The 22,380-nt window shown below is 41.1% G+C and overlaps 1 protein-coding gene across 3 annotated transcripts in view; it reads right to left on the reverse strand.

Annotated features, from left to right (window-relative positions):
- Positions 1 to 22,380, reverse strand: part of lsamp (limbic system associated membrane protein) — a 191,615-nt gene that overhangs the window by 63,193 nt on the left and 106,042 nt on the right. For all 3 annotated transcript variants that reach the window (XM_053423383.1, XM_053423384.1, XM_053423382.1), the window contains 2 exons: positions 4,003 to 4,147; positions 653 to 740 (listed from right to left, as the gene is read on the reverse strand). In XM_053423383.1, coding sequence (XP_053279358.1) covers positions 653 to 740; positions 4,003 to 4,147 — 233 coding nt within the window. The remainder of the gene's footprint in view (positions 1 to 652; positions 741 to 4,002; positions 4,148 to 22,380) is intronic.

Raw genomic sequence — 22,380 nt, forward strand, 5'->3', positions numbered from 1 at the left:
AGAGTTAGCACGGCTGGAAGGTAAACCCGTCTCACCAGATTGTCAGCCGTCTCAGGTACAGCAGTTTGATGATATTATATCATTGCTTGTCTTTCATTGCAGGAGCTACAACCTTAAAACCCAGAAGATAACCTTTGAAAGGCCTTCAGAGAGAAAGAAACCTCCACCCTGCAGGCTCTGGATCAAATCCTGCAGCAGCTCCTCTCCCTCGCTCTCCCGGTGATTATCTTTCCTTCTGAACTTTCCTCTTTTCTCCATGCAATAACTTTCTATTCTTTGAAAAGGTAAACCGCTGCTGAAGGCTTTTCAAGTACACTTAAGATTCATTTGAACTTGAACAAGAAGTTGTTTTGCTAGGGGGGATTGTGACATATCGTTTTTGTCAACATGTCCATGTACAGTAAATTGTCATGGAAGAAGCCTTAAATGTGCCCCACGTTTTCACATTCATGACTGCAGCCAGTGTGCAGTGACGATGATGTTTCTCAATCTAGAGGTTTCTGAAACATTTTAAAGTGGCAACAAGCTTGTGTTTAGCACATAATGTGCGTTATTCACCCAGTTTCCATGTACTTTCTTTCCACTTGGCTTTGGAAAGTGATGTATTATATTTTCTTTTGACTGCTTTTTAGACTGTAAGTATGAGACTTACCTTGTACGATGAGGTAGACCTGTGAGGTCTTGGGCTGCTGCTTGGTCTGTATGGAGCAGGTGTATGAGCCCTCATCGTAGACGTCAACCTGCAAATAACATAGAATTTTGTTTCACATTAGTTAGAATGTAAATTTATACTGGTATAATAACACTGTTAGAACTGCATGTTTAAGTTAATGTTGTCACCTCAAGAAAATGAATTTGCTATTATATGAGTACATTTGGGATATAATGAGAAGTCATAATTGGGAACAAAGTCCAAATAATCAAAACATTTACTTGAAATATCATGACGAAAAAGTCATAAAAACAATTTCTAAAAAAGTTTAAGAAAAACTTCTCTCTCTCCAGGCCTTCTGGATCCAAAATATTCAAAAAATTGTATTGTTTCCTGAGAAACTATGAAAAGCTCCTTCATATCACACATAGGCAACAAACGATAACCTCACAATCGATCACGACCAAACATTTCCTCCTCCACAAAAGAGACAATTTCCTCCAAGTCTGTGTGGGTCCTTCTTCAGAATGGACACTTTGTTGCACAGTCTTTTAAACGTGCTGTAGTCATGATAATCTGGTGCTGATGAGCCACATTCAATATTTTAACACCTGAACTGACTTAAAATGACTCCAATTCCTAATTTTAATGTAAGCGACAGATTTATCCTCTGATACGATTTTATCCTAGTTGAAATATGACTGAATTCTCATACAATTTTGACTTTATTCTCATAATCTCAGATTTGTTGTCCTTTAATTTGATTTGTCCTTTAAGTGGCCATACTAAGAAATTACCAAAATATACATTTGTGAGCAAAATCTGCCTTATCAGCACCAATCCCCCAAAAACATGCTAGTGTTATGTATTTCTGATTGAAGGATGAGACTCAGTGGGTTTACTTAAACTGCAACTTCTAACTAATTCTGACCAAAATGCTTTTATTGTCTCAACATCGAATTATGCTTCTGTGCAGAAAACACATGAATGTACTTACAGAGGTTGGTAGACACACACACACACACACACACACACACACACACACACACACACACACACACACACACACGTGTATCAGCTAAATTGGTTTATTCAATCTCTGGCTGGGGAGATTTCTCTTCTTTTCTTTCACAGATTGGGGGAACATTTCAGCACAGCACCCAGAAAATCAGGCTTACTTGTCGTCCCCAAAGTCTCGAAAAGCAGAGTAGGAGCCAGTGCTTTCAGCTATAAAGCTCCTCCCCTGTGGAATCATCTCCCACTTTCAGTTCGGGAGGCAGACACCATCTGTACATTTGAGAGTAGGCTTAAAACCTTCCTTTACGATAAACCTTATAGTTGGAGCTGGTCCAGGCATTTCTTGGACCTGCTCTTAGTTATGCTGCTATATTGGTGGGTTAGGGTTATATTGTGTGGTGGCTGCTGACTGTGGGCTATGATTACACCAAGACTGCTTGATATACAATATGTCTCCTCAGATACTCTACCATTGCTGACAATAATCCATCAATTAATTTACCTTCCATTATGCTACAAACTTTCTTCTGTCCGTCCTGGGAGAGGGATCCCTCACATGTGGCTCTCTCTGAGGTGTTTTTTCCTTACTCTTGTTAAGGGTTAAGGACAGAGGATGTCACATTGTTCAAAACTCTATTTGACAAATTGTGATTTGTGAATATAGGCTATACAAATCCAAATTTGATTGATTGCACTTCCATAGCTGATCTTCTAACAGAAGATAGGAAAATGAATTTGTCTTGATATTGTTGTCTATCTTGTCCTGTGTGTACGTTGATGAAACTAGATGGATGTGGTGGTTTGTTCAAATTGTCACAGGGTTCAATTGTTTTCCATTTTTCTGATTGCTTCTATTTTTTCTTGATATAGTGCTTTGCCAAATGCGACAATGCTTCCTACACATGTGAATGAGTACCTGTGTACATTTGTTGTGTGTGCACACTGGAGAAGGAATAATTACAGCTTAAGCCTAACTGCCTCGTCTCTGGTATCAAAGTTGTGCAATTTTCAACACCTCCTACACTGCAGATGGAAAAAAAAGGAAATGTAATCCATGTAACTATATATTCCCTAAAAGTACAACATGGAAAATTAATTTGTGGTATATTAATTAAAAATTTTTTAATTTGTGATGATATACATTCCTTTTTTGCTTAAATTTTTTCCTTTGTGAGGTAGTTCACTCTCTTAACAGCAATTTGTTCCTCATTTGGACTATGCTTCACTCTTTTCCACACAGTGTGGATACAGCCCGGACATTTAAAAACTTGAAAGTGTTTATGCAGAAGTTCTGGCATTGGGATAAGACCTTTGTGTCTCCGTTCTTAGGAAGATAATATCAATCTTTAACTCTTTGTGTGCATGCAAGAATCTTCTCTGTCGATAAATGCATTCTGGAATAAACTCATGTATTCAATTAAGGGCAACTGAGGTTCAGCGACTCAATAATTGTATTCTCCACTGTGAACAGCAGTTTGAAATTCAGCAATCTTGAATTTTTCATGTATGGTCAAAAATTATTTACGTGTTCACAGTGACCTTTGACATCCATATCCTAATTAGCTATTTGTGAGTCCAATTGAACATTTGTGGCAACGTTAAGGCAATTCCTTTGATATATTTCAGATGTATTGTGTTCATTAGGCAGAGCTGTGTTTAGTGAGGTCAGGATGATGTTGACCATTGAACACCGTAATCTTATCAGTTCATCTTTGAGTCCAAATTAACGTTTCCACCTTTACAGAAATATTGGAAGAAGCCATGTGGTCTTATATTAGAAAATATTATCTGCCCATATCAAAAGATTGCAGTTGACCGACACCATGCTTGTAGACATTTTGTTCAGGATCATTGATTTACTGCATCCGTCTTTGTGTGATTCAAATTTAAGAATTACGTTGACATTTCTTGCTGACAGTTAAATGCTTAGATCGATACCAGTCTTGAATTCTGTCCATTAAATATGAATTTATATATTAAGTGCGTACACAATCATATTTCTCAAAATGTCACTTTATGCTTGCAGAGATTTTATATTAAAACATCAATGTCTTGAGAGCACGAATTAGATGTTAAAGCAAAAACGTGAGAATGTAGTCCAGCTAAAGGGCCATTGATAAAATCTTTTCATAAATAAATGAATTAATTAATGGGTAAATATTTAAGCAGCATATCTCCTGCTCTTAAAAAAGAATACATTTGGTGCAAATTGTGCAGTTTAAGGTCATGTGTCAATATTGCTGAATATGATTCTCAAAAGTTAAACAAACTTTTTAACCCTTTTTTAAGTGGAACATCCCAGTTTATTTTTTACCCACTGTGGTCCACATTACCTTCTGTATGCGCAGGCTGTACTCCAGCTGTCCTTTAGTGACCAGATCGACTCTGGGGTCCAGGGACCATTTGTCCTGGCCGGCAAAGATGATGTTGGATCGATTGAGCCAGGCCACCTTGGACACTTTGTCATCAACGTAACACCTGTGGGTACAACAAGAATGATTGAGGTAAGGAGAAGGAAACAAAGACATATATAGCTGGTTTTCTCATTATGGGGGCTGCAGAGTTAAAAGGTGCGAAAGGAAAGGACTTTACACTTCTTTCATTTCATGATCTGGGATTTCATAAGAAGAAAGCAAACGTGGAGTTTTGTTGACAGAAGCAGCATTGATGCAGCTACACAGATTATTCAGGCTGTGGGAAAGTCTTACTTTCATTTATCCGACTCTGACAACGTAACACGGGTCTCATGCGTGTGAGCCGTGCTGCTCTAAAAGAGTCAGGTTGCCCATTTTCTCCACGTATAATAAGGTTTTTATTGTTATTGCAGGACTGGACGACTTCATACCGAAGAGTCTTGGTATTTAGTTGAGTACATAGGCTACTTTGATTTGAGGGGGTCATGCCAGAAACCTCACGTAGAACCAAGCAGACCAGTCACGCTCTGCACACGCTATCAGGTGGCCCAGGCATTCAAAAGTTGTTTTTAGTAAGGGTTGTGTTAATACACAATCGCGTCTTGATACAATGGGCATAGCATTATGCAACACAAAATAGTGTTATATATGATACTGCTGACCAACAACTTCAAAGTAAGTCAACTTAATACGACAACTCAGCATTCCACGTAGCCTGAGGTTTCAAAAGAAAAGTGGAGGAAAATCGTTCCCTCTTGCATTCTTAACTCATCCCTCTCACGCTGTTCTGCTGTTGTTCTGCTGTTGTACTTTTACCCTCCCTCTCTTTTTCTCCTTTGGATCTGTCTTCCTCCCTGTCTCCGTTAAACGCAACCGCTTTAACCGTGCGCTTATTCCTATGAAGGAGAAAGGACACCGGTATCCTCTTGTTTACGTCTTGTTGAGCGCTGTCAGAGCATTAAGCCAAGTAAGCTCGAGCGAAGACATCTTGCGCAGGAGGGAAAAGAGCAGAGCGTCTGCCTAATGAATAAATGTAAATGTGAAAAGACGTCAGAATCAATGAGAATGAATATCAGCTGTAATGCAAGCCGACAGTGGATGTGCCTCACATGCAAATCCCGGCGACTCCCCGAGCCCTGGCTGTGCACGCTGCTTTGCAGTGTGTTGGGCTACAAGGGAGTAGATTAGCGAGGCAGCGTAGTGAGTCTGTCTTTGGCAGGTGATCCTGGGTGATTCACAAAAGTGTTGGTGCCGTCACCCCGGCCTTTTACCCAGTGGAAGCTGGATGTCAGATTTGTTGAGGGCTTGTCCTCACAGCTTGAATCCTTGTTGATTTCCCTTCCCTCTGTGTGGAGCCCAGATAAACTACTGTATTTATTTACTCTACCTCTCTCTCTTCCGAGTCATAGACATGATCCAAAAGCATCCTACAAACTATAAACAACCTTACAAACTATATTCTTCCAGAGGAAATATCTAGACAACCAAAATGTAGACTGACACAAATAATTCCAATTCATTTAATATAACTCATCTCATGCTTTCGACGTCTCCTAATCACGTAAGAATGATGGACCCCTGTAGTGCACGGTTCATGCAAGTTATATGTTCAAACCTTCAGAACTTAATTTTTATATTCCAGACAAGACCTCAGAGGTTTCAGAGCTACCAAGACATCGGTTTCAGTTCAATGGAAATGTGTATAAATGTCCACAACACACACTTAACACCAGCATGAATATTTTTCTCACAGATTGCTTTTTAATTAACAGTGGTAAAATGTTTCAGAACATAGGAACTGACTGACTACATGACAGTTGTCTAAATGCCCACAGTCTCAGTGTGATAAAATACATTATTCTGGGCTAGGGCTGAAGCCACAAGGCCTAGGTAATAACTGAATGTGAGAGCGATCCCTGCCTCAGATGAATCATTGATCATAAAACAGGTAACATTGGTAAAGATAAGTCATCTCACTATCAGGAATGGAAATTCCAGAGTTTGCCTCATCTCAGGCTTAACAACCTGATTTTTCACTAACTCTGCCTTCAGGGCTCAGGTTATGGAGATTATACAAGAACTTGAAAATTACATTTTCCACAGGTAGTTATTAAAAGAGAGTGTAATTTGGATTAATGCCTTGCCTATACAAATGTTCTTTTGTATATTAATAATTACTGAAATATAAAATATGACACAAAATGCACATCAAACCAGTATTTGTATTCCCATCGCACTGTGCCTAGGTAGAGTGCAACTTTTGAGCTGGTAAGAGGAAAGTGTGCTGTCATGTATTTAATCAGCTCTCTTGCCTCCTGGTAATGCTGCTTAACGCTCATCCTAGACAACAATAGTCTCTGATAGACCGGTATCTCATATGAGCCACTTGGGAGGAGGTGTTCAAGAATATGGTGTCATTTAAAAAACATCTTAAACACTGTTGACGTGCATCTCATGCAGCCTTGTTATTGCCACCTCTACAATGTTTGCCTGGCTTCAGTCTAAAGAGCACTGTGCTCTCATGGTCCAAGCAAGTTCTAAAATGCAGATGCTTGTCTGATTATATTAGCTAGGAGGGGCTATAGCATGAAACAGGTTTGTATTAACCTCCACATGTAACCAAAAACAATGTGAATGTGTTGCAGTTATAATGCTTTATCTTGTTCAATATCTTAATGTAGCTTGTTGACATGCAAACATTTTCTGATTAATTCTAAAAACCAGGTACAGCTCAGGCTCGTTGTTAGTGCTGCCGGAACCAGACTATTTGAAAAAGTGATGTTTTTACTTGGTGGTAGTGCAAGATGGAAAGTTAAGGCTTCAACACAGTTTTATGGGCGGCTGTGTCTGAGGGGTAGAGTGGTCGTCCTCCAACCTGAATGTCAGCGGTTCGATCCCCAGTCTGACCCATCTGCATGCCGAAGTGTCCTTGGGCAAAATGCTGAACCCTTAATGGCCCCCCATATAATAACAAAGTGCTGGGTGGATGTAAAAACTGTACTGTAAAGCGCTTTGAGTGGTCATCAAGACTAGAAAAGCGCTATATAAATACAAAACCATTTACCATTTATGGGTTATCCCGAGGTGTGAATGTCTGTAAAAAAAATTATTTTTCAATCTATAGTATCATGTACATTTTCATTGAATAAGTGAACACTTTGACCATCAGGCGACAGGTCACCCAAAGAGGATCAGCAATGACATTGGGAAGATAATGAATGTGTGTGCCAAATGTCATGCCAATCAATTCAAATGAAGTTGACATATTATAGACGGGACCAAACTGGTGGACCCACCGACTCACCACTGACATTGCCATTTAGAGCTATTAAAAAAATGTATGACACAACACCAATAACAATTTGTTCTATTGTGAGATTTTGAAATTATTTGAGCTTTAGAACAAAAAGTTCTAACATAAAAATAAATTGAACGGCCCACCTACAATATTTTTTCTGCAAGAGAAACTTTGAAAGTACTTCCAAAGCAGCCTTTCAAGTTTCCAACAGTCTTGAGACAGCTGCCAAGCCAAGATCTTGAGGCAAATGTCAACTTGCAGGTCACAAAGGAAGAGTTAAATATAGTGAAATAAAAGAGGCAATATTTGTTTCCTCCCAATTTGTTAATATTTGTCTAAGTGAGACAAGCTGTTTTATCTGTGAATTATCTCATACTGTGAGTTCGGATTCTCCAAAGCATCAAGTTTTGGAGCATCTTGGATGAATAAAGATAAGTTGTACACTAAATGAGCTAAATGTTCCTAATTGTATTACCTGCCCTCAGTTAGTGGGCACCATATGCTGCTCTATATGGGTCAAAGAAGATACATAAATAAGAACAAAACCCTTGGTGCTGTACATGCCATCACACTCTGAGCCTTATTCTGCTGCTCCGAATGTTCTCATCTTCCCCCGCCTGATCTCTTTTCCTCTCATCTCCTCACACCTTTGCCTTGCACCTCCTCCACTCCTCTTCCTTTCTCTATCCCTTATATCACCCCATGTCCCTTTCACCCCGTTCCTCCTCATTATACTATGTTGGTCTGTTCTCCTCTCTCATCTCTTCATCAACACTTGAGAACAGAAGTGGACAGCATGGAATGAAAATCCAAGGAGGTATTCATTGATCCGTGCTACAGATTGGGTTTCTCTGTTACCTCTTGCCTTCCATTTTGCCTGTTTTCTCTTGAACTGCATGCTCAGGTCTCCAGAGGGTCCCGGCAACCTTTTGCAAAGATTGTAGCGCAGGCATCAGTGGTAGTTATTTATCACTAAAGAGTATTGGCCCAGGAAGTGGAGAAGCTCCTATCACTCGTCAGAGCAGATGTCTGCCGTTAGCCCTTCCTTCTAGCAGGGTAGCTGTCGAGGTGTGGCCTCACAGGGACAGGCTTCTTGGGCTGTGTCGGGGCCCTGCTGGACCAGACTGAGAAAAAATTAAAACGTTGCTCTCTCTGGCTGGTCTGATCTGAGATTCGTTCAACAAGTCGCTTGCAGGGAACTAGATTTGATTGGAAAAGTGAGCCACGGTTCATCAACTGGTAATGAAAATCCATCCCATTAATTGGCTGAAGCCTTGACAATGATGCAGTATCTCAGCTGTGTTATTTAACCAGCGTGACTTTATTTATTGGAATATTTGGCAAAAAATCTGCACTTTTTAATCACAACAGCAGCGTCATGTTTGCAATCCTCTCCAGAATCCTCTTGAAGCCCATGATCCTCTGTAGAATACAAAGTCGCAGCTAACATGAAAAAAGCTTGTAAATTCAACCGAATATTTGCTGATGCTTGTAAACAAGAAGCCTTTTAAAACTTACTTGTTGTACAAAGTGGTATTGTTGTTTATCAGTCCCTTTGGAGACCAGGGCTGGGATTATGCAGGGTCTTGCTTGTGATGGATGCCTGGGTTGCTGTCCTGTACTGTTTTACCTGGAGCTTTGTTGATGGATGCCCTGCTGCGCTATATTATACTCTTTTCTGCCCCGTTCGCTGTGCCAATATGTACTGGCCAATAGGCTATGGCTGACAGGGGACTGTGTGGGCTGACAGATGACTGGGCCAGAGCTGCTGAGCTGGGCTTGTGTTGACAGGAGGGCTGGGCTGGATGGATCCCTGCTCCAGGGCTAGCCGTGGGGGAGGACCAAAGAGCAGGGAGTGAAACTGTAATGAGGGGAACGATGTGCAAAGACTGACAGAACAGCCACACCACCCGCTATCGCCATCAAAACCCAGTTCTCCTCATCTAGCTTCCTCTTTTCTCCCAATTTTTTCCTCTTTTCTCACTCCTTAACACAACACTTGCACCCTGCATTTCTTCTAGTGCTTCTGCCTTGTTCTGCCCTGCACCATCATCACCTATAGCCTCCAACTTATTCCCCTCCTTCTGCCTTTTACTCCTTTTTATCCTGCTATTGACTGGGTGCCCTCGGTGACTAAGGCATATCTGTGTGCATGCATGTGTTTTGGGAGATTTGTGTATGGATACCCAACCTGTCATACGGACAGAATCAGAAAATCTTTTCACCGAAGGAGTCAACTTGCTACATCAATCGAAAAAGGTCAATGGCAAGACGAACAAATTGATTCAAATCTGATTCACTACAGCCTTGTGGACCAGAGCTGCCAATACAGACCAATAGGTGTCTTTGTTGTGTTTATACACGTGGCAGGGCGGTTTTGCTGCAGATCAGCTGTGTGTCGTTGTTGTCGGCTGAGTTTTGGCTACTGGCGGCGGAGGTGATGGTTTATCTCTTGCATTGCCTTCAAAACAGTCGGTTTTTGTACTAAACTAAACACCAGGAGACTAAGGTATGAAGACTAGCATCTTCCGGTCTGTTGATAACAATCAAAGCCCTGTTAGAACCTTGGAACATAACGAAAGGATTCAGAGAGTGAACCTCTGGAGTGATTTGACTTTGAAACGGGTTCGGGAAGTGTTGTTAATATGTTTGTGTCATAGAAAGATAAACGTTGTGTTTCACAGAATAGACAGAGAAAAGGATCTTTCACCTGAGTTTTAATATGTCTCAGTTGAAATTATGTCACAAATCTAAACGGTTGCAATGTTTTCTGTAGGTGTTTCAAAATAAAAGCAAATATAAAAAAACACTTTTATATTTAGCCTATGTTGGGCTCAAAATAAAAGCCCAACATAGGCTAAATATTGTACATTGGAGAGATGCTGTAAATATGAATTGATATTAATGTGAATATTGTTCATTGAAAAGATAAAGTTGCATAACTGCCTTTCTTTGTGTATATTTATACTCATACATTCAGCCTTTAAGAGAAACTGCAATAAGATATGACCCTAAGTGGGTTTCTTGGAATCATGGTGGTAGATCTAAGCTTACTGCTAATGCCTGTTTTTTTTTCTTTTTCAAAATGGGTCATTGGAGCCTGACAAATCATCCAAGCCTACTTCTACTTTGTTACCGAAAAGACTCAGTCGGCACAGTTGTGAGTGTCTACTTAAGCGTTTCCAAATATCTCCATATCTGCCCCTCCAGACTAAAAAGCTCTCCATATGAGAAGCTCATAAACTGCATGGAAACGAACGCTGTAGTATGGATGTTGTCCAAACCTAAATGTTTTCCCCTGCAAATATCAACTCAATTTAACACTTAAACACAAAGTAATTCAGCAAGTTACATTATTTGAAATCACAGAGAGGGGTGAATGCATTTTAGCTCTGCCTGCATGTGTGTTTATGGACGTGACTGTTGGTAGACAGGTTATGTTCATTATTGTGATTTCAAAAGACAGATTCAAAGTGCTCGGAGCTTGTTAATCAAATTCCAATTTGCACGTGTAATGGAGCATTTAAAAAGAGCAATGATGAGTGTGATATGTCGAAGGCAGTAAGATGCCTCCTTTCATTAACGGTGATTTTAAACAAAGCTGTCATGAACAGGAGGAGCCCCCCCCCCCCCCCCCCCCCCCCCGTGGGCCCTGCAGAGGCCCTGCATGACACGGAAAAGACACCTGTCTCTCAAAACTTTCTAGTGTTTCTCAATCTTTCACAATAAGATCCAAAGAGTGTGAGCAGAGCTGTCTCAACCCTTTAACTTCTTCAAAACCTGCGATTAGTTATTTCAATAATCTCAGTTATTAAACCCATCATTCACCTCCCTAAAGACAAACCCTGTAGGGAAATCCCTGGTGATGTAATTGCATTATAGACTCAAATAAACAGTTGGTTTTGCCTCTTTGATTCAAAGCCCTCCGACAGCCCCCATCATGAAGCCCATCTTGTTTGGCATGCACCAGTGCTTAGAGCAAGCCATTAATCAGGGCAGGAATGATTGTTTTGAGACTTGGCCAGCAGACATTAATCAAAAACGGTTACAAACAACTCCGAAATTTGCAGGTTGGCTTGATTCATATTTGCTTGGCACAGGTGCGGTTTTCCCCCTCTAAGGCTTCGCACTTGCCAAGGCAGTTAAGTTTCTGTGAGCTTCGTAGTGCTTTGCAAAGTTTCTCAGGATGTTCCACGTGGATGTTGGACTCGGCTCGGCTGTGAAGTGCAAGATTTGAATCTCTTCACGGCCGCCTTCGGGCAGAGGAGAGGAAAAACATGCACCGGTGTAAGCTAACATCTAAATGCTGATCAGAGTTCATATTGTACACGGCAGTAGTGCAGGAGCCCTGACACCTCTCCTGTCAGTCTATTTTCACTTTGACCCGTTTATCCTTATTTTAGAGTCAATGTGACAACGTCTGCTCACTCCCCCCCCCCGTGTAGAGTTTTTCAAGCAGGGTGGGAGTGTGACGGAGAAGGGGTTAGATGTAACAAGCCCATGACAGATGGCGCCTCATTGAGACGTAGGCAGGAGGATCTATGGCAAGGGCAGGATGCTGCTGTTAAATCTCCAGAGAGGAACTGTTCTTCCTCTCTGTCTCACACTCTCCTCCTTTTGTCACGGTCGTCCTCCTTCCCTCTTTTTCTACTGTTTTGTTCCTGCTCTTGTCTGTCTGTCATTGCCCTTCTCCCCTCTCTGTCTTTCTCCTTCACTCTCACCTTATCTCTCCTCTCTTCACTCATTCTCCTTCTCCCCAGCCTCTTATCACTCCCGCATTCAGCGGTAGTCACACTCGACAGCAAGATTGTTAATCACCGCTTGTAGAAGACGTAAAAAAAATAAGCGGAACACTTAAAAACATTACATTACGTTTGTTGTGAATCTTATAATATTATAATATAATAACTGCACCTTATAGAAGTGCTATTTTAATTGATTGTATGTCATGAATCAGGATGTATCTCTATTTCGCTGCCTATATCTATCTATTTTTTTAAGTGGATAGAAGGGCATAAGTATAGGGAGAGAGATATTATTACTAATGTAAGCCCCATGCCTCTTTCAGCTGCAAATTATATTCATTAAGCCACAATTACAGTATGCAGAGCGGCAACCTTTTTTTTTCTCATGGCTGACATTTGCAATTCCTCTTTTAATACACAACCTGCTCTTATTATTGCAGGAAGTCACATGAGGGCCTTGTCTCCAAGTGTGACACTGTGGAACTACGGGCTCATTTCTCTGCTCTCCACAATTACCTCTTGTGCCATCACCATGTTCTGCTCCGGTGCATTACGGGCAGAAAGAGGTGAATCAGTTGATGATGCAGTGCCACTGAACGAGAGCATAGGCAAGAGGAAAAAAATAAATATGCTTATATATATAACTGCTAAAATCCTCCAGAGCTGACTGCCTCTATTTAGGCTGTGAAATGAAATGCAGCATCATAAATTCTGTCTGAAATGAAATAGGTTTATTTGAATTTGCTGGCCCTGCATGCTGTTTATGATTCTCGGGGAAAGGCTTGTGATATTGTACAAAGCAGAAGACCTGCACTACATCTGAGCAACATAGATTCCAAATACATCTGGTGTAGCTCTAGCAATGATCCGGAAAAACACACAAACATAAGTCAAGAGCGTTGCTGCCTTCACTTGTTCTTAGTCTTTCTCATCTTGAAGGCATCACTTTGAACCGAAGATGTATCTTAAATAATGATAGTGTGAATCAGAGCTCGGGGCACAGGTTGTTTCATCATCATTTCCTATGTGAGGATTGTTTTTTATAGCCTTTTGCCAGACTAATCAGCATTTGTCCCTTGTGGGCTAATTTCTAAAGCGCAGCCTTATTAAGCAGGCTATGAGGGATGCTATTAGAGGCTGCATCTAAAAAAGTCCACCATTTTTGCAGGCTGGACTTTAAAGGTTAAGCAGCAGAGGTCTGGGATTCAGCACATCAAATACAAGATTGACACATGCCATGTCAAATGAAAAGGTCAGAGAGGTCTTCTGTGATTTGTTGCTTCCCATGGAAAAGCTAATTTACATGTCAGTGCAGGAGGAGAGGCTGAAAGAATGACAGCTATTCTGTCACTATAGGTGAAGCTATAGATATCATTTAAATGCACATATCACTCAAGTCATATAAGGGAATAAGAAAAAGGAGGACTATCTCATGCAAACCACAGATTGACAGTGAGTGTGTTAAATTATTTATTATTCAAATTTTTATATTACCTAGGGTCACACACAATGGCCTGATATCATATTCTGGGTTAGGTTTATTCTACGTTTATCATTCTACAGCAATTACAGCATTTAAAAGTAAAAGGAACACTTTTAGGTATTATTATGAGAGTTTAATGCTCAATTTACAAGTTATCAGCTTCATCAGTCTCCTGTGGGTGTGGTTCCATTTAGACTTGATAGACAGCGACCAAAAAACCCAGATTTGAATTCTACGTAAGTCCTGACTGACGCACTCTTCCAAATGAGCCCCATACAGTGCTTGGAGGAAAATTTCGAATCTCTTAAGTGAAATAATTGTTCTAAATATGGCTAGAAAGTAGTGTTTTCTCATACTTAGGAGCTGAGGGAATAAAAAACCTTTCCAGGCCTTGCAATCTAGAGAGCGACAAGAAAGGAAGAGAGAAAGCTCTAATGAATCCAGTGTTCACATGTAAACTATAGCCACGTCTCTGCACTGCTCATTTGGTTGCATCCCTCATGAAAATGTGCCTGTGCACAGAAAGAGAGCTCCCACTGCGCGACTACAGCGTCAACTGATAGTGTAGTCATGGCGACACAGAGCATGTCACAATCCTGACACTTGTTATTATACTTCCCAAATTCCGTTCTTACCATGGGGTGTAATCATAATCAGCCGGTTCCAGAGCTATTTCATACTGTGCTACACAAACTTGGTATTAATTTCACTGCTGCTACAAAGGTTGTACACAGCACTTAGCGTCAAGGATAAATCATCGCTTCAAGTGGTCCCATGAGTACGTGCAAGGCTAACTGCTGTTAAAAACCACTGTGTGCACATACGGCAAATGTAAAAGGTTTCGACTCTGTCAGGTCCTTAAACTGGTCTTTAATTACTCACTTTATGCTGAGCTGGCATCTGCCTTCTGATCAAAGAGCAAAGGAACAACGACCCTAACTGACTTTGACGTGTAGATGTGGATCTTGGTATCCACAGTGCCCCAAAACGCTCCCTCGTGACAGGGAGACTGTTGCAGTAAATTTACACTGGGATCCCATCCAGATCACAATGTATGATGATATATGAATATGTATTGACTCATTGATTTATTAATCAAGTTACTCATGCGGCATGGCACAGCCACTGAAGGGCTATTAGGCCCCGCTGTAAAACTCACTTTAGCATATAAAAAACATACACTGAGATTTGAATTTAGACCCAGCAGATAACCCAGAGATTAATATCCAATCAAGTATTAGCTTAGCTTTGACCAAAATGACTGGTTGGTGTGATAGTCATAAGAGATTAGACAAACATAAAACAAAAAGCCCTATTTGCACCTTCTCTCTTTTTGTAAAAACACTTACAAAGGCCATAGATCAGAGAGAAAGCAACCCCTAATGATAAACAGCTTTAACAATTCACAGCTGTCTGAGAATATACTTAACTCATGGATCCGTATGTATAATTTACCATCAATGCTCTGTCATGCATATATTAACCTAATTGTCATGCTTGATGTACTATTTATTACACCAACAGCACGGGAAGTTAATAAGTTATTGTACTTGTACTTAATCATACACATTTGTCTCCATAATGTAGTCCTATTTATTTACAGGCGAGTGAGTTAACAGCATGTCAATAAAAAGCTTTTTAGCAGTCATATTAAGTGATTAATAGTGATTCTTTGACTGCCCACAACAGAAACCTGTTTATCTAACCTGGGTCTCAGAAGGATGGGAGGAAAGGGAGGAAAGGGAGGAAAGGGAGAGATAGAACAAAAACAAAGCTTCGTATAACTTGCCAGACTGTGGTCGTAATAAAAAAGCCCTCATGCCCTCAAACGCTGCCATGTGCGGGTGCTCGTGTGACTTGCATCAGCGAAGAGCTCCTCTGAGCACAGAGAGACTCTGGATAATGATCCAGCAATGTGTTATTATCATAATAGCCCAGGAACATTCTCTGAGATGGTATAAACACAGGCAATCTAGCAGAATCCCTTTTAATTGCTTTCTCTTCTATGCAAGGCGATGAGGAGGGTGGGTTTGGGGAGTTGGGAGGTAGAGGCGAGGATGGAAAAGCTATAGAGAGAAAGAGGGGGGGGGGGGGGGGGGTCTTGTTCCTCAGAGCAACTGTTCCAGCAGATAATGCAGGCAACCATGACTAAGAAAAGGGATGAGCAGGAGAAGGAGGGAATAGGCAGCAGAAAAATGTGTTTTCTTGAAACCCTTCTTATACGTTTCTGCCTTCCTCTGCTCAGATCTATGAGAGAGAGCGAAGGGGAGCTTGGAGCTAATACTTATACTTAAATACTCAGCTGACACTAGAAAATAAACAAGAATGCAATTTCATCACAGTGGTGGTTTAATAACAAAAGAAACTATGCCACTGTTGCAAAACTCCCAACTCTGTGCGGGAGGAAATGAGCCTCTGGCACAAACAAGGATTAGAGGGTTTTTCAGATCATTAAAACAATATGCCACACGCAGTCCTCTCACATGGTTTTGCTTAACTCAACAGTGCTATATCTAGAAATCACCTATAAACACAAAGTTGCTGCTGATTCACAGTCGGGCCTGAGGGCATGTTTACCAAACCTGTAAACAAGGTTGAAATCTGCATCTTAAATAGACCACACCAGAGATGCATATGTCTTCGTCACTGACAGTTGCATGAGTGCCGACAATTTTTGAAAGATGGATTTCTTATTCCCAAGCATGCACTGATGTTCATCCATTTTAATGCACAATGAAAATCAACTTCCCAAAACTTTCAGTTTTTTAAAATCTGCAATCCATCACACAGAAGATGTACTGGTTTTATGTTTTAAATCAATGTTGTCCTGCACTGAGTTGAGAAGGTGCTGTTCTGAGACCTGTTGTGAGATGCCTGCAGCAGCTTTAAAAGAGCGGGAAATGAGCAAAGTCACATTGCACAATTCAAGGCTTTGATGTTTGCCTGTGTTTATGTTGTTGGAACATGAATGCGATGATTTTCTGCTGCCGTCTCATCAAGTCTTAGATGTTGAAACATCGTTTGAAGCAAGAAAACAGCATCACAATCCGATGGTCACATGGATCTACTGAATCCAGAAAGCTCTTTCTGTCCGTCTCTTTTTGTATGTGGAGCACATATCTGTGGAAACCTTCAGCTCATGCAATACGCACACATTCAATTCGAAGAAAATGTGAATAAACAGGCAATCCGTGCTCTGTAGTAGTGGTGGATGGAACTCGTTAACGTAACTGATGTTGTCGATCATTCAAACAGCGCGTTCACGACAAGGGCAACAGCAACTGATTTGCCAGTTCAGGGTTCTGAGTACTGAGTCGAGCTTCAGCGAACTCTGCTGGGTGCCTTGCCTGTCTTAACCTGACACGGATCAAGTACTGCACTTCTCACTTTATCCACTTTCAAAAAGAAAGCCGCAACCAGCATTTACAAGGGCCAAACAAACATCCCATTCCAACCAGGCATGCTTAGAACAGGAACTGCACCGGTAACACAGGGTACAAATGAAGGGTTCAAATACACACTCAACTGTGAGAGCTGTTGCTATCAGGGTCAAACACCACACACAGTTTGTCGGGCTGTTGGATGTAAGAGGTTATCATGGACAGAGAGGAGATAATGAACTTATCTTTCCAGGCCGGTAACATCACCTGTGTCTGTTGATAGCATCGGCACACTTCAACAGTATGTGCCGGTAAGTCACCGGACCACCATTACTGTTTAAGGCAATCTAAACTCCACCTGATTTTGATTCCCCTCGAAGTGACTTGCTTTGGTGGTCTTGCTCACATCGACTGGAAAACCCATTTGGCGGGGCCTCTGCCCAGCCAATTTCTCTCTGTCACAGGTAGTGGGGAATTGACTGTGGGACATGTAGCATATCACTTCAAAGTGACAGTGAAACGGGAAATCACCTTGTGCCGGCCACATGCGCTTGTCGCCTTCCATAAGAACTTTGTTCAGTCAGAGGGAAAAGTCCTTCAAGCTAAATGGTTTGTAGGGGAAAAGATAGCAAATCAGTGCCAAGTCCTGTCTTCTTGAACCCACTCAGGACAAACCGTGCAAGGACCAATTGGATCTCTGAACAGACAAACACACACAAGACATGCACTGGACACGTGCACAATGAGGATAAAGTACCCACGCAGGAAACTTCAGCTAACAAGCTGAGCTCTCACGGCAGACTGAGGAGTTAACCATTTTGAATATCTATAATTAACTTATGAAGGTTTCTATCGCTGCACAACCTCTGACACATGATCAAATTTAATCCTGAGAACAGAGAAAAACAAGACGGAGGCGTTTTCTTTTCCCTTTTTTTAACCGCAGGTACCAGCAGTCCAGCGGCATTTGTGCATGACCCATAATGCTGGCAAAGGGAATTCTCGGATTCTCAGCTTGTCATAGTTGATTTGACAGCGAATGAATCATTAAATGTGACGCTTGAAAGGTGGAAACCAAACTGCAATGCGTGGGGGGATTTCCACTTGCTATCGACATGCGGCACCTTGAGAAAAAATTACCCACGTTTAATGTTCTTATTGAGTTATTTATTAAGCTATTTATCCACATGTAGGTTTGTAGAATTGATTAGGTGTTCAACAGTAATAATGATAGGCACTATTAATCACTGCACAGGTACGCTTATTTCATTAATGGTGATAGAAGAGAGAATACTGACTTGGTTACAATGGAGTTTCATTTACAGTGAGCTGTGGAAGGATTGTGGAAAAGCAAAGTGCAATTTGGTTTGTATTTCATTCATGTGTTTCTGAGCATTTCACTGTTTCTTTTAAATGACTGTGACAGCTTCATCGTGTCAGCTATCAACCAGTGTTAGTGTGCGTGCACAAGTGTGAGAGACAGTGACCAATTGTTCCATTGAAGATGACAGATTGCAGACCCATGGTGACAGTGCAAGGTGAGACATGTTTATACAGTATATTTAAATGGCAAATGTGGCTTGCATGTGTGTCAGTGGTTTAAAATTTGTGTATCAGTATGTTTGTGTGCACGCTGATAACCTTGCAGTGCAGACTGAAGTGAGACACATAACAATTTAAGGTGAACTTCACACAACCTAAAGTGTCTGTGATGTATCTGATGGGGATGAGGATGAGGATGACGCCCCCCCCGCCCTAAACAGAGTGTGTCGCAGTGTGTTTGTGTGTGTGTGTGTGTGAGCTCAGATATGCAGAGCGTGTGCGAGTGGAAGCATGCGAGTCGTTAATCACTTGGACGGTACTCAGCTTCAACCACAGTTCAAACGGTGTCAGAGAGGAACAAGGACATCACACTCGGGGAAAAAAAAAAATCAAACTGTTATTTTTACCACAAACACTGGGAGCTGTCAGTTAATGGATTTGCATGCAGTTTTCCAGAGAGAGCGCCAGAGAGGTGAGAGCGGGGCTTTCCAAACACCATCAACTTTTTCGAGGACTATTGTTTGAAAGGAAACTTCTCGGTGATGTAGTAGCTCTGTCTGAGATGAGAATAGAACACCTCAAGAAACACTTTGATTTACGAGGCCTATCCTCTCGTCGGTTCGCTGGTATTTTGTAAAAAGTCGAGCTTCAGGGCGAGACTTTTCGGGGGCCGTCAATTCAGTTGGCCTGCGGAGCTTGTGTTGTGTTGTTTTATTTCAGTCAACTTTTTAAAAACTTTACTGTCTCACGTCCCACCAATAAATCGAGAACTATCTGCCTGTCTGTCTGTCCTTCGATTTCCTCAACAACAGCTCATACGATCAACTTCAGACTAGGCAGGTACTGTACATTGCAGAAAGCCCGAGGAACTGCAGTGTCAAGTGTGAGTTTTTTGGGATGATCTGACAAAAAAGATACAGACTAACTCATCTGACGGATGGCGACTAATCTCTGCGTCTAACAATGGAAGTTTCACTCGTTTTTGTGTTTAAGCTAGAATTCATGTTAAAAAAGAGCAATAAAGACTTGGCCGGCAAAAATCATTCCCGTCCAGGAAAAATATATAGTTGGTCCAAGGATAATCTGCAGACAGTCTGGTAGCAATCAGGAAGACAGATTAGTGAAGCAAATTAAAAATGGCAAAGCCATCTCAGTTGGTGTTGGTCCAAGACTCTTTATGGTCGAGGATGTTGAGCTGGACTTTTTGGTTCTAATTCAAGACAGTCTGATGTTTGAGGGGCATGGTCCTTCCGCATATACAATTTTTGGCCTTAATTAAAGTGCTGCCATCTGTCCTAATGGGCTCATATATCTTGACACAAATATTTCCTTGTTATTAGGTTAGGTTTATTTTTTCCAAGTCATTCCTGCACAAAGTGATTTGGCAATGCCAATTATGAGAAATACAAAAACAAACAACATATGATTTTGGTCCTAATATACAAACCATGAATAACAGAAAATAAAGAGCTGGCCGTGGTTACTGAGGGGTCATTTGAAGTTACAAGGGTTCTGACTCTGGCAGCCACAACGCTGCCTCTGACTGCCTTGTTTTGTTCCTCAAAGACATGGCAGCGGAGACACGAGACCAGACACACTTCAATCCTTCGGTTCTGGCATCGCGTGTGGCTTCGGACTCTATTCACACAGCGGCAGATCAACTCGAGGACATTATGAAAATAATTTTAAAGGGAATTCTCTGCAGTTGGTTCTGGCACAGAGTAAATGGTCAAGTCAGATCACTCAAGTCTGAAGCCCATCAAAGGGCACCTTCTCTGAACTGGTCTTGAAGCTAAACCAATACATAAAGCATGCCTAGTGTATACAGTTAGCACTCTAATCAATACATGTGAGCTTTATTGAAAGGTAGGACCTGACTCCTCCTCATTAACTCAATAATCTAAGCTGAACATATTCTGTAAAGACAGAAACACAGAGCACACTAACAAATAAGTCATCAAAGTAGCAGAACCTCCAAAACAGCTGGACTCTGCTCACAACTGGAAATGCCTCTGGCGCTTGGCCCTACTCTTTCTGTCCACTCTGGAAGCAAAGAGAATATTAGAAGCAAAGTCCGATCAACAAATGTGTGTTTTTTCCTTTCCTGCAGCACGTGAAGCACCTCAGCACTTGAAGTGAGCTCCAGTTGACCTCTGCTATGTTTCCCTCTCCACTCACACAGAAATACATGAGGCCTTCAATCTCAGGCGAAACTAAATCTATAGCTTGAGAAATATTTATTATTAACAGTCGTACACTCAGCTCCTTATGTAAGAGTGGATATCGAGTCATTATTAAAATATGAACAGTACAAAGTTGAAGGCAGTATCTTCTATTTCCATTAATTTAGCTATTTCATTTAATTAATCACCTTATAATTGAACAGGATAATGCAGAAGAGAGTAAGTGTGAGTGATTTTTTTTTTATTAATTACTGTAAATGTTACTTTACACAGCTAAGTAGTATACTAATTATACTACATCACAGGTTGGAAATCAGTAATGGCATCCAATGAATCCTCCCAATAATACATTGAGGGCCATCTACTGTTTGTTGTATGCACTGCCATCTTCCACAATCTTTCTGCTTAATCAAACCCACCTCACAGAGACATACAGTTTTTCATTATATAGTTAACCAGGGGTAACATATGACTGGGATCACCTTTAACATTACATAAAGCTAACTAACTGCAAACAATTAGACGGGAAAAAAAATCACTCAGCACTCATTATCATGCGGTCACAGTCACAGCAACAACTTTTAGTTTTTAACATTACCATAAAATGTTGTAATTATGCTTATAGTTTAGCACTGGCATTGATATATTGTCTTTTAGACAACTTTTATGGTAATATCTAAAAAACTGCAATTGAAGCTGAGTTAAGTTTCTGGCCACCTGTCGAATTTAAATTCAATCACTCCTTTTAGCTCTGGTTTTGGTCTCTACCAGTTCCTCACAGAAGTAAAGATGGAAAGACGTGTAGAGCTGAAGTGAACTTTCCAACATGGTTTATTTTATTACATTTCTGTAGTTGTCTCCTCTCTTCCCCATTTTTCTCCAGTCCTCCAAGCGGGTCGAGGCAGATGGCCGCCCAGGCTGAGTCTGGGTCTGTCGGAGGATCCTTCCTGTTAAGAGGGAGTTTTTTTTTTTATCTCCACAGTTGCCAGCGATTGCTAGTAATTCCCACTGACAAACAGCAAACATCTTCAGTCTAATACATACATTTGTTTGATAAGGTGATGATAGTGCTTGGTTCTTAGCTATAAGAACAAGCATCCCCCTTCCCTCTTCCATTCTCTTTGGTAGCATTTATGACTTTAAATTTCAGACTGACAGACGGGCACAGCAGCCTGTTCATGTGGTGAGTGCTGCTCATGTAAACTCTCTGTAACTTGTATCTGACTCTGTGCTGTATGCTGTATACTTCTCTGCTTTTGCTTCTGGCTTACTTTGAAATCTGCTTGTCAAGGGTCTACGCAAACCACTTTGACATAATAATAAAAACTGTGGGCTTCTCTTTACAAGCTGTAGTGGACTACAATGACGCCGAGTTGGTTTAAAACCAAGTGATGCATCAACGAGGTTGTGCTTTGTCATCACAGTGTCCTCTGCTGCTGCTGCGAGGCGTCTCCCACCGCACCACCACAGCAGCTGCAGTTGATCTGTTGCTTGCTCTTAGCTTTGGCTGCCTTCAAATTATGCTTCACAGGGATTGATACCAAACAGAGTCAGGACGGCAAAGTAAAATAACTTCTTTCCTTCTCAACTCCTCAGTTCACCTGACTTGTCAGATAGAAATTAATTATTCATTCAATTTCTCTCTGACCTTAAAGAACTACGGGCT

The sequence above is a fragment of the Pleuronectes platessa genome, chromosome 5 (genome assembly GCF_947347685.1).
Source record: "Pleuronectes platessa chromosome 5, fPlePla1.1, whole genome shotgun sequence".
Classification (NCBI taxonomy): Eukaryota; Metazoa; Chordata; class Actinopteri; order Pleuronectiformes; family Pleuronectidae; genus Pleuronectes; species Pleuronectes platessa.